Source organism: Abramis brama, assembly GCF_963993115.1.
Source record: "Abramis brama genome assembly, chromosome: 7".
Taxonomy (NCBI): domain Eukaryota; kingdom Metazoa; phylum Chordata; class Actinopteri; order Cypriniformes; family Leuciscidae; genus Abramis; species Abramis brama.
This window is the reverse complement of record NC_139969.1, coordinates 6,880,519-6,898,055: the sequence shown is the minus strand read 5'-3', so window position 1 is coordinate 6,898,055 and position 17,537 is coordinate 6,880,519. Positions and strand designations below refer to the sequence as shown.

The following is a 17,537-nucleotide window of genomic DNA, read 5'->3' as shown; positions in this document are numbered from 1 at the left end:
AAAAAGCAAAAACATTTTTTGTTGTTGTTATTTTTTAAATTAAATAATACTGCCAGCTGATAGGGCTCTCTGTATGTTTACAGCATTAGGTGAGTTGTTTTTTTCTTGAGAAAAATGAATGCCTATCTTGTGTAGCCTACCTAATATTTATCCAAATGAGTCAATATTAAATCAAATCACAATAATTGAATTGAAATAATAAAAAAGCGTAGCTTACCAGAAATTGAACCATGTAAACATTGTAACATGTTGTCACTAAACCTAATAAAATTCAAATTATAGTTAGATTGATGTCATTCATCTAAACTTTATCTGTGCATTTAAAAAGCATAGCTACCTGGTGATCAAAACTGTGTCTCACTCACTGAAACTCTGAAGTGCATTGGTTCCCATGACAACGACTTGTCACAGGAAGTGCTAACTCTAGATAGCACGTGTTACCTTCCGACGCCATTTTGTAAACAAACAGCCGAAGTGGCTAAGCTAACCCAACCTAGCAGCCCTTCAGCTTAGGCTAAGCTAACTAATAACTTCAACAGTTAGTTGTTAGCATCATTTACATGAAGCCTTTAACTACAGCTTGTGTGTATGCACTGTGAATTATCTAAACCATTTTCCTTTAATCCCATTTCTGGTTTCTGAATTCTCACTTTCTCTTTCCTTAACTTTTATTCTTCTCATCTAATTTCACCTGCAGTTTTCAGGTGCATTCCTTACTGAACGCTGTTCAGCTAAATTTGCAGTTACTTTGTTAATTAAATCTAAACTTAATTACATGTAAACTGTTTAGCTATTTTTAAAGTTATTGGGAACTTTCAATGGCACGTTGACTAAACTTTATGGAGGGACAAACACATGGTATGGTCTTGAACACGCAGCAGCTGTGACCAACTATAGAATGATGTCCAAAGCAAATCTAATGGTTGATCATAAGTGCAATCGATTATTCCCAATACTAGATCATTCAGCTGTTTTAATCACTTTAAATCTTTTTATTAAATTTAATCATAATAGAAGTCAGCTATTAATTTTTTTCATTTAACCCTCTTGTTCTAGTGTGGTTTTATTTCCCCATAAAACCGCAAAAGTAACTAGACAACATTCCTTCTTGATTTGTTTATTTTCAACAGTTGCTTCAATTTTATGAGCCAGCTACACAAGTAATCCAGACGATTGCTATGGCATAATTTTGAGTACCACTAATAAACACAATCTAATCGGAAAGCTGTCCTCTTCCTCTTTCTTTCTCTTCTTCATTTGTTCAGAGATCAAGCCTGTTGTATGCTATCAGTAAGTTCTGATAAATAATTTGACCATAAGAACCATCTTAAGTCATTTATTAAATCTAGGCTCACGCTCTTCTAGCAAAGCCACTCAGATCCACACAAATCTGAGCATCCTGCTATTTGCAGCTAAGATAGTAATAATCAGGTACACATTTCACTTGCTAACCACACCTGGCAAAACCTAGCTGTACATTATACACCTAGCTGTCTCACTTTGCCTTTAGCTCCAAATTCTGTTTGATTTTGCATTAGTCTCTTGCCCTTACTCTCACCACAAGTGTGCCAGAATGTTGCAGATGCTCAGCCTAACTGCCCAGATGGCAGACCAAAAGGACTGGCTAGGTGTTTTGAAGAACACCCTTTTACCCACGGCTGCTGACGACCTTCAGCACAAGAGCCAAATGCAACTGGAAAACAAGGGAAGACAATTAATGAAAGATGACTCAAACCAGAGGTATGACCACAAATATCTGACTGAGGTTATCTTCCTGGCCCACAACCTCACAGGTTTGATACAGGAGGTAAACAACCTCAAACTCCAGATCACAGAGTCCCAAAAGGAGCTGACACATGCTAAAAGCCGCATAGACCAGCTAGAGATGGAGGCCCAGGACAGACACAAGGACCCTGGCAGAAGAGAGACACAGGAGGAAATCCACAGTCTTCAAACCGCACTGACAACTGCTAAACAACAAGAGCAGTTTGAAAAGACAGCCAGAGAGGACCTGGAAAAGGAACTCTTTCACACAGAGTCACTGTTAAAAGCAGCAAATTATGAAATCTTGGAAAAAGATGCAAGAATCATGGCCTGTGAAGGTCAACTGAAGGTGTCCAGAGCTGAAATTGAGGCACTGACCCAGCAGCTGGACAACACCAAAGATGAACTTGACATGGTCCAACGAGAACTGAGACACTCTTACCTGCTGCAAAAAGAACCACAGCAGGAGAGACATCTCACTCCCCCACTTGCAATCAGCAGAAAAACCTCCCCCAGCCAAGCACAGAGTTACCAAGGGGGGAGACAAACCCCTCTGCTTAACATGTCATCGGACAATTTCCTTAAAGCTTCTGCAGCCGCAGAAGGAAAAGGACTGATTCAAATAAATCCTGAAACGACACATGTAGTGACACTCAAAGACCTCAACCGAATGGCCAGACAGATACAAGTACATATTCAAATGCCCTGCTAGAACACAAAGGGTCGTAAAATTTCCCTCCAAAGGGAAATCTTCTCATTGGCTCTTGCACCTCCAGAGGTTGTGCCATCTTCACGCTTTAAAGTCAGTGGCTGTTTCTCAATTCCAAGAACGCAGAGAACGGACTTGTGTTCTCGTGGAGACCGGTCTTGCCAAGCTTCCTTGGAAGAACGAACTCGGAACCGGCCGCAATGACTTCTGGGACACCAGGCAAGTACTAGCTCAAGTCTGCATTCGATGCATCCTCGGTATCAAGAACACATCCGGGTTCTTTCATGCGTCCTCTGTACTTGCGTTCTTGAGAATTGGGTCTGAACTTCGACGGTTAATGATGACGTAAAACGAGAACACAAGGACGCAAGATCGCTGAAGAACGCATATTGAGAAACACCCACTGATCAGCTTTTAGCTCTCTCTTACTCCCTTTCTGAAATGCTGACGTGAAGAATTTGCTGAACTAGAAGCCTCTAAGGACCCACCAAGCTTGTGCCAGGCTGCGGCCTTGTCTTTCCATTCACCAAAGATACTCTGACTACCACTGGTTCTCTCTCATCAAGACCACATCAGCAAAGATCAACTGGAGCCTCAACAAATTGCATCAGGACGGTTTAATTCAAATGGGCGAGACATGCAAGTATCAAACTTAGTCTCATTATTTGATACATTAAGTACCCTTACCCCTTTAAAGAAAGGCGTGTTAGAACTAAACTGATGGTTTGCTCAAGGCTGACAATGCTATAACTTCTTGCTTTCCTGTATTCTGCTTCAGCTCTTTTTCCCTTGGTAAACTGTATGCATGTATGTGTGTGTATGTTAGAGTAGTTTAAGTGTTTAGACTAGTTAATAAAATCTTGTTCATGTTACACGTAAAGTTGTCCGTGTCTCAAGCTCATAACTGGAGTCACTAATCATTTAGATCTTGGTTACTGCTCTTAGTAGTATTGTAAATTAGGAAAGACATTTCCCATGCCCCGGAAATGTACATTTCTTAGAGTTAATAAACAATTGATCCTGAGTGTTCATGGGACAAATAGGTTCATTGATTGTAATATTAATTTACGACAGTAAATTAATTATATTAACTAATCCAAATATTCATAATCAATTATAACCAGTTATTATTGATTATTAATATTTCATATAGAGCTAATTTGCTACAATGATATTGTTAAAAAATAAATGTGTGTTTCAGACGCTGTTGATGCTCCTGTTCTGACTGTAAACTCACACTGGTCCAGCAGTGACTCCTGTACTGTGAACTTCACATGCAGAGCTCATGACCTCATGATAAACTCTAGCTATCAGAACAACAGATGCTCTCCAGAGGAAGTGACATCACAAATCAACACTCTCATCCTGAACTGCAGTGAGGAATCCATCATCTGTAACTATAGCAACCCTTTTAGCAGCAAAAAATTCAGAATAAACATTACACAGCTCTGTGTCAATAATAAAGGTATACACACACACACACACACACACACACACACACACAAAAATCTAATATTTAGTTTTGGTTGACTATGTGTAATCTAACTGCTGAATTGATTGACCTCAGAATACCTGAACTGTCAACTGTAGTTCTTAATAATATGTCTCATTTTCAGAGGACAACAAAGGTGACGACGAGACTAAGCCACCTCTCCTTTTTTGGCCATATATTTTGGTGGCAGTGTGTCTTTTTTTGGCAATTGCACTAGCATTTCTCTACAGCAAGTGTAAAAAAGGTATGTTGCCTTGTACATATTTTCCATATGAAAAACAGATCTCACCATCGATTCATCAGTAAGATCAAGCACTTTTGTACTGAAATAAGCAATTGAAAAGTAAGTTGACAATAGGTTAACAATTTTTTTTTAAAGTTTAATTCTGCAGAATACTGTGTGCGACACATCACCTTGAGGGGCGCACACCTTTAATACTTATTATCTCTACTGAGTATTTTTAGATCCTATATTCACCTGAACACAATGCAACCTTTTCAGGTTTAAATGTCACAGTGTTTTGCACAAACCTAGGTTGAGGACAGAAATTAATTTGTGCTTGGCCAAAAAAGAAGGAATGACAATAATTATTCAAAAGTTTAAGCAAAAGAGCATCAAAAGAGTAGCATAAGATCAAATGTGATGCAAAGGATTACTAAAAACTAATGTAATAATAAGTATCTTATATCTGAAATGTTTTACAATACACCTGATACATGATGAAACCTTTTTCTATAGACCTTATGCACCAGAGAAACGAGGGTGCCGCCATCTTTAGAATATTGTCTTTGAACTTCCGGTTTAGCGGTCGCTCTGTATATTTCTATGGCATTGCTGTCCAGAAGTAATTCGCTTTTGAAGTGGATTTACTTAATGTAAAGTTAACGAAAGTTATCATGAGGATTGTAATGTTTAAAGCAGATGACTTAACAAATGTCAGTCGACCGGGAAGATTTTAAAACGAGCCGTTCATTAATAAACATCCAAGATCGCTGTGAAAATACAGACCGGAAGTCAAAAGACAACGAGCGCAGCGCTGAAAAAGGGGCGGGGCTACATAAAGTCTATACAGTCAGATACAGAGGGACAGTGGACTACAACATAATACTACAGAGAATCAGTTTAGAATTCACAGCCAATATAAAAATCTCTTTTGTGTGTACAAAAATCAATGTAGCATCAGTTCTGGCAGGTCACGTTAGTCAAGCTCGCATCAGCTGACTCTCAGCTGATCCATGTCTACCTATAGGAATACGACGCCTATCACGGTATACATATATAAGCTCCTTCAGTATTATCAGCAGCTATCACATTTCTCAGGAGCTCATTACCCTAATTTCCCCAGTTCCTCCTCTCACCCAGTCAGGTTTTGGCATTCTGATTCCCCTTGAATCAGAATAAATTCTCGATTATGTTGTACATTAAAATCTTGAATTAATGATATCTGCATTACATTCCTGTTGGTTCTGTTCTGTTTACCCTAAGGGAGGTTATTGCTGCTCTCCCTGCTCATATCCATGCTAGGCTGCATGGATGCGCAGGGAGTTCTTGCCCAGAACAGAACCATACGGCCAATCCAAACTGTATGCTAATTGTCATTCGTATATGACAATAGTGGTCCTGACAGAACTGCATGCTAAATTTAATTGAATTTTAATTAGCTAAAAAAAACAAAACAACAACATTTAGCTTTTTTTAATAAATTAATGTTCTTTTTTATTTGATACATGTCTTTGTTTATATACTGTATTACTGAACATTCTAAACCTCATAGGTGCTCAAGAAGCAAGTAGTACAGTCTATGCTCAAGTTGAGGTAAGATTCAAATTACTATTCTTTTATTCATGTTGGAAATATCTTGGGAGAATATATCATAATGCATGCCTTTCTGCAATATTTAGTTATTTGTTTGCCTGGAGGTTTTTACACATAAATAAGTGATTCTCAACCTTATCAGAACATATGCTGTATATCCTTATTTTATTTCAAATCACCATACATACCATCTAAACATGACATAAATATGGCAAATATTTGGCAATATTTGACTGTTTGATAAATACAGCAGATGTTTAATAATGGATCACAGCTTAATCATGATCTTATGTGACTTTTGTGCATGCAAACACTTGCTACTATTTTTTTTTTTTTTTTTGATAGAACATTATAAATAAAGTTTTTCGTTTAAATATTTCAGGCTCAAGAAATGCAGAAAAACAACAGTGATGGTCATACATATGATGTTCCAGAACGGGTGAGAATAATCTAAAAAGTTAACAGGCTAGATTCTGAAAAAGGCTTTTATGAAATGCTTGTTCTATAAACTGTAGGTTAGTGAATGCTCTATTACATTTTCTTTATTTAGTTTAGTAAATGTTCAGCTAAACAGGATTATTCAGGGGACATTTAAAAACAAAATTATTTGTATTTCATAAGGTTCAAGACCAGACACAAGAGCAAACGGGAGATAATCGACCCAACACAATCTACTGCACAGTAGGACAACACCAAAAACCTGCAGTCCCTGTCGAAACAATTTATTCAGTGGTGTGCAAACAGCCATAACCAAACTCCATTTGGAACCTCCAAACACTATGCTGATGATGCATAAAATGAAACTGTGGCTGCTTGTCTCATGGGGAAGTTTCACAAGGGCTGATCTTAAATGGCACCCTATCTTATCATGTCTGCCATGCCATTATATTATAGAAAAAATAATAAGAACAGTATGCATTTAGTAAGAACTGTTATAATAAGATAATAATAAGAACTGTTCATACATGCAGTATGAACAGAGCATTTATTTAGTTGTGTTGGTTTCAAAATCGAGATCCAAACTGTCTTTATTCTATTCTGAATTTGATTTTGTACACATAACTTCCAAACTGAGGTAAAACTAACCCCAGTTTGCCCCACATGAAAATCAGTAGAATAAAACTGAAGATGGATATAATATTGACCTCATCACCTTCCATATTATATTTAACAAGTATGCATTTCAATTTAAATAGGTATAAAGCCAGACAAGTTAATGCAGTACAAATGCAAATCCAGTAATTTAGCCATACGCTGCATTTACCTGGGTCACTGTGGATGATTAGCGATCCAATAGCAATGTACAGAATTTTAGTTGGATGTGGTAGATATGTGAACTCCAATTCAACATTTAATTCGATAAATCACGTCATAGGACAGAACCGTTTCAAAGGAAAACGAAAATAGTAATTGCATCTTAAAACTAATGCTTATTTTTTTTCTATAATGTGTGTAGCCTTCTAACTTTTTTAAATGTGTATTTGTGTGAACTGTTGTTTTAACTCTAATGTGAAATGTTTTGTAGAACTGAAACTAAAACCAAATAAACACTTTAATAAATAAATCATGTAATATTTTTTTCTAGAAAGGAATGCAGAAATACTGCACAGAACAAACTTAACTGCTTAAGACAGCATGTTAGAAAAAAAAAGTAAAGAAATCTAATCATTTTTGGGGTGCAAAAATAGTAGTATTGTCTTCATCTCATTAATGAAGAACAAGAAAATCAGTACAAACACAACCCCTCCACTTAGGCTACACCAAAGTCCCGTTCAAGTCCAAAATCACAAGTATTTTTAGTGCATTTTAACATAACCACTAGATGGCGACATTGTATCTTATTTCTGCCATAGGTAGGCTTATGTGGAGAGATTGTTGCCTGCTCTCAACACTGGATATGAACCGAGATGTTGGAGGTGAAATATGGCCTGTTAGTGTTTCCATCAAAAGGAGATAATGATAATGAGATAGTGTGTGAGGTGTGTGAACTCTAAGTGAAATGTTTTTGACACTCTGATTTTTTTTGTGCGAACCCAGTTTAGCCGGACAGCGGGCCTACGAAGACCCGTTGTCTCACAGTCATACAGAACTAAACAGAAAGACAGACAGACAGACAGATGGATGGATGGATGAATATAATTGCGGACAGTAGTGACCGGTGGGATTAAATGGGTTAATTCAATATGAAAAAAAAGTGTGTGTAGTTGGCCACCAGGTGGAGACATTACAGTATCATTAAATATGAATTAAGGAGTATTGTACAGCAGGCTATATGGACCTGTTTGATTCCACCTAGTATGAAAATGCGTTGTTGGCTATTCAGTTTACAAGTGTTCATCGCTAAATACAGGTGGAAACGGGATCAAAACAAACTAAATTTAGAAAATTAACTGAGATCAGCAGCTTTGAAGCATCAGCTAGGCTATATAATGAAAGCAATGTAATCTGAAAATACATGACCAAATGTAGAAACACTCGTGTCACTGACCACATGATATGATCTACCCTCAATACAGTTATGCTGAAAGGTTTTGAACTTAAGCAACACTTGATGTCTTCATGTCACTGCATTAGATAGGCCTAACAGAATATCAAAACAGGTGGCATTTATTTAAAGGGACACACACACACACACACACACACACACACACACACACACACACACACACACACACACACACAAAACCTTTCAATTTTTTATCCTTTTTTTTATACATAGCATTCCTGTATTCAAACATTAGAGCATTGTAACACTATAAGGTCATGGGTTTGATTCCAAGGGAATGCAAGATCTGATAAAATGTACAGTATACTTTCAATACAATGTAAGTCAGTTTGGATAAAAGCTTCTGCAAAATGCATTCATGTAAATATACTGTTCAAAACACAAGACTAAATTTTGTACCACTTTGTTGTTGTGAAACGTTAAGTAGGAAGTGAGGGCAACTGACGAACACACCCTAAACCACCAAAATAACTGACTGAAGTCACTGCTCAAAAAAGAGGCCAAGAAAATTTAAGTTAGTTCTGAAGAAAGAATTAGCATCATTTGTTTCCATATGCTGCTTGGTTTGGCATTTTATTTTGTGTGGTTTAAGTGTGCAAATCTTTATATACTAGGTAATATGACCATACATATCATGCGTGTTGTTTCCAGTGTGTTTTCTGTTTTTGTTGTAATCTAAGTTATGAGGATATTTTAATTTCTCTTCCATTCATTCTGATCAACTTTTGTTTCATTTGTGTAATAGTGCACTTACACACACTGCTGTTGCTGCGTATTCTTTGTGGATTCATTAAAAACTGTTTTTGATCCCTATTCCTTTTGTTGTGCGCTTCACTACAGAAACCATACTGTAAACGACAGCGTCATAGGGGCCATTTGTTCAGGAACTGACACCCTGTTGCACTGAATATTTTTGATGGGCTAAAAAGAACCAGTTCATAACTATAACTTGTTCATAAATTCAATTTCATTATTTATATTAGTTTTTCATTTACACCTCAAAAAAAAAAAAAAAAAAAAAAAATGCATGCATCCACAGACATCCCAACCTGCAAAAGGTCATTTCAGGGCCATTCCCTTTTTTCTAGGAAGCACTTCCTTTGTGAGTTTGCAGAAGGAAGATATGGAGAGCAATTTTAGTCGACTATTACTGTCACGACCGCCAAGGTAATAAGCACAGGATCCAAAGTGCAGCAAAGTGAGGTGTTTAATATCAAAAGGGTTATCCAAAAAGCGAAATCCAAAACAGGCAAAGGTCAGAATCCAGGTAGGCAAATAACAAAAACCAGAAACAGACAAGGCAGGGCAAAAACTCGGGCAACAGACGCGGTGTAACGTTAAACATTGATTCACAAAGAACACAAGACAAACAGGGCTTATATACATGAATGACAAGGGGATAACAAGAGACAGCTGGTGATACAAAATACAGACACCTGGGTGCAAATCACAGACAGAATTGTGGGAGATGAAGTTCCTAGTGCAAGACACCGTGGGGGTAAGGAGGACATCTAGTGGGTACCCGGGGAAACACAACCAGACACTGTGACATGACCCCCTCTCTACGGAGTGGCTCCCAGACACTCCAAGACGGAACACAGAACAAACCAAGAGATCAGGAGGGAGGTAACACGGTGGAGGATCCAGGGGAGGGACGGGGGACCAGGTCCATGCAGGGGAACAAACACGGGGGAACTAGGATAAGACAGGGGCCAGGGAAACATGGACAATAGGATGGGGAAACAGGGGAAAACCAAAAGTCTCTCAGGTGGCCGGGGCCAAGCGAACAATCCATCGGGCGGTCGGGGCAAAGCGAACGACCCCTCGGGCGGCCAGGGCGGAGACCTTCCCTCGGGCGGCCAGGGCGGAGACCTTCCCTCGGGCGGCCAGGGCGGAGACCTTCCCTCGGGCGGCCAGGGCGGAGACCTTCCCTCGGGCGGCCAGGGCGGAGACCTTCCCTCGGGCGGCCAGGGAACAGACATCACCGGCTCGGGCACTGGAACTCCCACCACCGGCTCGGGCACTGGAACTCCCACCACCGGCTCGGGCACTGGAACTCCCACCACCGGCTCGGGCACTGGAACTCCCACCACCGGCTCGGGCACTGGAACTCCCACCACCGGCTCGGGCACTGGAACTCCCACCACCGGCTCGGGCACTGGAACTCCCACCACCGGCTCGGGCACTGGAACTCCCACCACCGGCTCGGGCACTGGAACTCCCACCACCGGCTCGGGCACTGGAACTCCCACCACCGGCTCGGGCACTGGAACTCCCACCACCGGCTCGGGCACTGGAACTCCCACCACCGGCTCGGGCACTGGAACTCCCACCACCGGCTCGGGCACTGGAACTCCCACCACCGGCTCGGGCACTGGAACTCCCACCACCGGCTCGGGCACTGGAACTCCCACCACCGGCTCGGGCACTGGAACTCCCACCACCGGCTCGGGCACTGGAACTCCCACCACCGGCTCGGGCACTGGAACTCCCACCACCGGCTCCGGCACTGGAACTCCCACCACCGGCTCCGGCTCAGGAACAGACACTGGCTCCGGCTCAGGAACAGACACTGGCTCCGGCTCAGGAACAGACACTGGCTCCGGCTCAGGAACAGACACTGGCTCCGGCTCAGGAACAGACACTGGCTCCGGCTCAGGAACAGACACTGGCTCCGGCTCAGGAACAGACACTGGCTCCGGCTCAGGAACAGACACTGGCTCCGGCTCAGGAACAGACACTGGCTCCGGCTCAGGAACAGACACTGGCTCCGGCTCAGGAACAGACACTGGCTCCGGCTCAGGAACAGACACTGGCTCCGGCTCAGGAACAGACACTGGCTCCGGCTCAGGAACAGACACTGGCTCCGGCTCAGGAACAGACACTGAAGGTTTGAAGGGCGTCTCCAGGATCCGAGCTAAACGCTCTAAATAGCCGATCAGTGCCCCCCCGGCCATGAGAATGGGCATCTCCCGATCTGTCTCCGACTGGGCAGACGTGGCTTGAACCATCTCTGGCTGGGCAGATGTGACCTGAACAGTCTCTGACTGGGCAGACGTGACGTGAACAGTCTCTGGCTGGGCAGACGTGACGTGAACAGTCTCTGGCTGGGCAGACGTGACGTGAACAGTCTCTGGCTGGGCAGACGTGACGTGAACCGTCTCTGGCTGGGCAGACGTGACGTGAACAGTCTCTGGCGTGACAGCAGGCTGTACAGGCATCATCTCGGACCCGTGGTCGAGGCCGAGAGGTTTCCTCCTCCTCCGCCGTCTCTGATGGTGAGTGGACGGCTCTGGACTAGGTGGAGCCTGCTGCGGGGAAACCTCTGGATCGATGTGCGGCCAGAACGGGTAATGGAACGGGATCTCCTCCTGCCCACCTCCACCTCCTCTGCGACCTCCGCGGGTACCGCGAAATTTTACCAGGCGGGTCCCCACGAAAGAATGTTCACGGGGGGGAACATTAACCGACTTGGTTTGCCCGGTGTTCTTGCGCTGTGGCTCAGGGGAGTTGACCGCCATTCTCTCCTCCATAATCGGAGCCCACAGTGCAAAGCATTCAAAAATGCTCATTCTGGGTTCAGGTGCTGATGGTCCTCCTTGTTCCCCTCTGGCAGCGGGGAAATTGCGGCGGGCGCTCATACTGCTTGGATCCTAGAGGGTGAATCAATCTGTCACGACCGCCAAGGTAATAAGCACAGGATCCAAAGTGCAGCAAAGTGAGGTGTTTAATATCAAAAGGGTAATCCAAAAAGCGAAATCCAAAACAGGCAAAGGTCAGAATCCAGGTAGGCAAATAACAAAAACCAGAAACAGACAAGGCAGGGCAAAAACTCGAGCAACAGCCGCGGTGTAACATTAAACATTGATTCACAAAGAACACAAGACAAACAGGGCTTATATACATGAATGACAAGGGGATAACAAGAGACAGCTGGTGATACAAAATACAGACACCTGGGTGCAAATCACAGACAGAATTGTGGGAGATGAAGTTCCTAGTGCAAGACACCGTGGGGGTAAGGAGGACATCTAGTGGGTACCCGGGGAAACACAACCAGACACTGTGACAATTACAATGGCTTTTATTTCAGTACTTTTTATTTTTTCAGCAACTGCTCATCTGATCACCACTACAGGTACCATACCTTTGTATGCTATTCGTATTACAAATTTGCAGATTAATAATGATGGTAAACCTGTAGAATTAAGAGTAAGGAAGCATTCAGAACTTTCTGTATATGCTTGCTTTATATTCTCATGTAATAATCATAAATCAGGTTCAGAAACATAGCTTATTTGTCATATTTTGCTTATTACTATGATTATTATTACTACTGCTATGATTATTAAAGAGAAATGCTTTAAAAACATTGATTAGATATTTTTTGAAAGTGGTGAAGGACTTCTGGTTGGCTGTTCGGGTAGGGTTGAGAAGATCATTTTTGTTGAAGATTACTGAAGATCAGGAAAGTGATTTGGTAATGCAATGTGTTAGTGCTGAGGTGTTGTTCACTCCATTCACTTTGTGACGACAGGCCTCTGTAAGTAACAATAATTTGCATAAGGAAGTGTAAAAGAAGTAAGGGTTAAATTTTTTTATTTTTTTTATTTTTGTCTTATTCTCTAGTATAAAAACACACATTTAAACATCCTTAAAACAACTACTTGTCTACGGTTTGTGCAAGTAATGCTTCATCATGTGACCAAAAAAAACAAAACTTACATTTTAACTGATGATGAAGCACACATTAAACAATGAGAATTTCAAAAAGTCGTGTCCACACTTGTGCTTTTAGAAATCCAATTTGTTTTCTGGTTTTCTTTGTTTAGTCAATTTTGCCTCCATTTATGAAATGTAAAGCACTTGAGCAGGGACAAGTGGAGGTGAACGATTACCAATCGGTGGGCACTTCAAAACCAGTATGGGCATTTTTCATTACTTAGAATCCAATAAGGTAACTGATAAACTTGATTTTAACAGCAACAGCAATAAACGAAGAAAAAAAAAATAGTAAAGGTAAATAAAAGTAACCTCCACACTTAAACTGAAAAGGGTAAATGTTGGAGACACTCACCACAATACAATTAAAATACAATACCACAGAGTAGAAAGTTAAGCAGTTATCATGTTCTACAAAAATTGACTAATTGATATAAGTCATACATTTGCTTTTTTTTATGCGCATGCTCATACTAGTAGTAATACTTACTTATAAAGAAGTGTAAATTGAGCTATAATTCATTAGGCTATAAGCATGGGTTTCATAGTGTTACCAATTTTTTTTTATAAAATGTGATTAGTAAAAGTGTTGTTTTTTTTGTTAATTCAACATTTTTGTATGAATGAGGAATCCTCTAATAGATGGTATGGTCCACACAAAAATCTGATTTCACCATCATTGAGCCCATCTGGGATTACATGAAAAGACAGAAAAAAAACTAAAAAACTAAGACTGAGTCCATAATAACTGTGGCACCATTTTCTAGATGCTTGTAGAAATCTTCCTACAAAGCTACCTAAAAATGTGCGCAAGTTTTATAATTATAATCCTCTGACCTTTTCCTCTTTGGTAATATCTCAGCCATCTCTCTTTTTTACTAATCTCCCTCTTGTTCACACTCTTTCTCCTCTACCATCATGAGTGTATAGATCCCCTTCTGCTGATTGGCTACATGGTTTCGGTGCTCCGTGGATCAGTTTGATCCACTTTGTTTTTTCTCCTGTGTTTTCCTCTGTGACAGCACAGAGCCAGGACTATGTACAAACACAATATCTATTTTTTTACAGCACACAAAGACATCTAGCAAATATTCAGTAAATTATAAACACTGTCTTTGCTATGCAGAGTCTGTCCATCAGTTTCTTGTCAAAAGAAACATTACAAATAATTTCAATATGAAATATCAAGACAAATGCACTTTCAGGGTCGCACAGCCATACATGACAGCAGTTTCTAACCTGCAGCGTCAGGCCAGGAGTCTCAGACAGGAAGTTTGGGGAAGAGCTGACGAACACTTAAGCCACTCCTCACCACTAACCTTAACATAGCTAAAACAGCAAGCTCCACCCTAATGAATGCATAACCTAACCCCTGCCCGCCACTAAAACTATCCCCACTGAGTGTCTTGCTACCCTAATGGCTAGTCTGAGGCTGCTGGTCTGGCATTGCTGGTAACTGCTATAAGGTCTGTAGCGCACATGGGTAGTAAATCTTACTTTCATTATGACAACAAATCCACTAGGATTCATGTGTGTCAGTATACCAGTATACATCATCAAAATTCCCTACGTAGTGGACCTGATCTATTACAAACTAAGTTTCCTTTTCTCTCCCTGCAGTGTCCTTTGCTGAAATCCAGCCCACAAATCTGTCTGTGCATGCAGGAAAGCTTGTTGAGCTTGTTCAGAGAGAACCGCTTCCAAAGTTTTTGCTGCTAATGTGGATGAAAACATCATTTGGCAGCAATATCTCAGAAACCATCATAACATACGATAAAAAAGAAATCGAACTTCCTTATTCTTACAAGGACAGAGTGGTGTTTAGTAATACAACCTTCTCTCTAACACTTGAAGAACATCCAGAAGACAGACAGTGGACTCTACTGCACAACAACAATTGGGGAAGAAACTAGAAAAGTTTGTCAGTACAACGTATCTGTTGTTGGTAAGTGTAGACTTTAGGACCTCACAATACACAACAATAGAACACTATTCAAAGCAGATTCTGCTCTAAGAGGGTAGTGAGATTATTTGAATCTGGACTCTCTTACCATCTATTTTATTTAAAAAAAAATGTTGCTGTTATCTGTAACAGTTGCATCCCAGTCAACCGAAAGATTCAGCTGTGTGCCCATTAATGTTAATCTATCCCCCACTTGACAACAGTATATTGTTATCCTGTTGTGAATCACTCATAAGACATCTCTCAGCTTTTTTGTTAGAATGTTAGATCTTATTTTCGATCTGCAGTGTATAATGATGCATCTTTTCTTTTTTTCAGAAAACCATGGATCACCCACTACTATTGTACCTTGGATATTGTTCACTTCTACTCTCAGTACAATGATGATGTTCTAAATTTGGCTATAAAATTTAGTTGCATGTTGCAAAATAAAAATGCAACATGAAATGTAAGCTTAGCGTTAAGTTCTGCCAGGAAGACTCAATCAGCGCGTCATGTATTAACTCAGTTCTAACCAATCACGTGTTAACACTCTCAGTATAAAACATTCGTCTGAGTTCGCAGATACTGACGGCGCCAATTACCTCCATCCTCCCCAACCACCTCCAAGATGGTCCTCTCCCTCCATCCTCCCCACCACCACCAGGATGGTCCCTTCCTTTACCTCCTGCCTTCATCTTCAGGCGGGATTTGCAGATTCCGTTACCCTCGCATTGCTTGCTAAGGACGGGGCCTACGCCAAAGACTTTATAAAATTATGCTTGCTGAGCTATTAATAAATTTACACTTGTTATATCATTTTATCTCCCGAGTCTTTCTGGTAGAAATCCAATGCCTAGAAATCCCCAAAAAGTGTCTGTGTACTTTTTTCGCTGAGTTAAATATCTCTGGACCGGAACTGACAGATGTGAATCCAATAAGGCCTAATTGTTGCGACAAACACAACAGATACTGTATATTCATCTCAGAGAAGAATGTACATGGATTGCATTTCATATTGGGTTTTTGTTCATCTTGATTTCCCACAACATGTATGCTTTTTCTGGGTGAGGCAGAGTGAACTGCAGCGCTAATAGAATTCAAGGGCCAATGGCCAAGGTAAAGATTTTCATAAAATAATAGGCCTGCATTAAGTTTGTTTTTCACCAAAACCTTTCATGTGCCTCCAGATTACTTGGGATATACGGCACATATTGCATGGGATCATTCTGTGATAATTTTGCGTCTCTTTTAAAAAACTTGATCCAGCCCAGCCGGTACGGATATGGTAATAATTTCAAAAATAATTTTCCACTGTGGGACCTATAACAGAGCTCTTTGGAATGTAGCCTAATACAAATGCACCAGGCCTTGGTAACATAGGAGTTTACAGACTGAATGAGATGCAAATAGTGACCGCATTATTAATTAAGATATATATATTTTTTTTAACTACCCCCACAGTGTATGATTGCAGAACGTGTGTATCTTTTTATTGAACGTTGATGGAGCAACACATTTTGTTATGAGGTGGCAAGAGGGGCTCACCAGCATGGGGCATAAGGTATTCAGTATGAATACACATACTTTAGCTAAAGTAATATGTTTTTCATCATATCTAAATTAAAACTTTTCAAAACAATCACTTCAGCAAAGTTTGTACAATTTTATGTTTAGTTTGATAAAATAATTTTGTTTAATAAATACACAAATTCAATAAATATTAAAATATGTTAATTTATAAAAATACAGAAAAAAATATTATAAATGTTTGTTCAGCCCAACTTACACCTGTCCTGAACACCCAACTTAATAAATTATACTGACCATCTGAATTTACCAATTGGCTTTATGCCCAGCTGCACTACTTCCTGAACTTCAGCCAGCTCCTTTGTTTCCTGTCTGCCATTATTGGACAAACTGATTAATCCAGGTGTGCCTGACCTCAGTAACAATAATCAGACACACCTGGATTAATCAGTTTGTCCAATAATGGCAGACAGGAAACAAAGGAGCTGGCTGAAGTTCAGGAAGTAGTGCAGGACATAAAGCCAATTATATGCCAACAAATGGAAAAGTCAGCCTGCTTTTTATTACACATCTATGACATAAAAAAAAAAAAAAAATCAGATCAGGTTTCCCAAACATCCTCCGATGTCACTGGTCAGATAAACAGATAGTCATGCCTCAAACTCCCACCATTAATAGTTTTAAATGAGAAAACCAGACCTACTAGTCAAGCTCACATCAACTGACTCTCAGCTGATCCACATCTACCTATAGGAATACGACGCCTATCACTGTATACATATATAAGCTCCTTCAGTATTATCAGCAGCTATCGCGTTTCTCAGAGATAATAAAGATAATAATAACCCTCCCCCCTCCCCAGCTCCTCTCGTCAGTCAGGATTTGGCATTCTGATTCTCCTGAATCAGAATAAATTCTCGAATGTTATGTTGTACTATAAAATCTTGAATTATTGATATCTGCATACATTCATGTTGGTTCTGTTCTGTTTACCCTAAGTGAGGTTATTGCTGCTCTCCCTGCTCTTATCCATGCTATGGCTGCACGGATGCGCAG

General features: G+C 40.5%; 1 protein-coding gene and 2 long non-coding RNA genes across 4 annotated transcripts; 2 read left to right on the top strand and 1 right to left on the bottom strand.

Annotated features, from left to right (window-relative positions):
• The first annotated feature begins 3,665 nt into the window (after nt 1-3,665).
• On the top strand, nt 3,666-7,345 carry LOC311086763 (uncharacterized protein). Its single transcript, XM_084119816.1, has 5 exons — nt 3,666-3,938; nt 4,090-4,209; nt 5,741-5,781; nt 6,164-6,220; nt 6,403-7,345. The coding sequence occupies exons 1-5, from the start codon at nt 3,767-3,769 to the stop codon at nt 6,529-6,531; spliced, it is 519 nt and encodes a 172-aa protein (XP_083975942.1). The 5' UTR covers nt 3,666-3,766; the 3' UTR covers nt 6,532-7,345.
• A 5,021-nt stretch (nt 7,346-12,366) lies between these two features.
• On the top strand, nt 12,367-16,327 carry LOC311086994. Of its 2 annotated transcripts, none has more exons than XR_014607159.1 (3): nt 12,367-12,425; nt 14,630-14,954; nt 15,291-16,327. It is a non-coding gene; the product is annotated as an uncharacterized lncRNA (long non-coding RNA). The 2 variants fall into 2 exon arrangements; XR_014607160.1 differs by lacking the exon at nt 12,367-12,425 and adding an exon at nt 14,209-14,475.
• On the bottom strand, nt 12,383-13,963 carry LOC311086995. Its single transcript, XR_014607161.1, has 2 exons — nt 13,847-13,963; nt 12,383-12,828 (listed from the first exon to the last, which is right to left on the bottom strand). It is a non-coding gene; the product is annotated as an uncharacterized lncRNA (long non-coding RNA).
• Nucleotides 16,328-17,537: the final 1,210 nt, after the last annotated feature.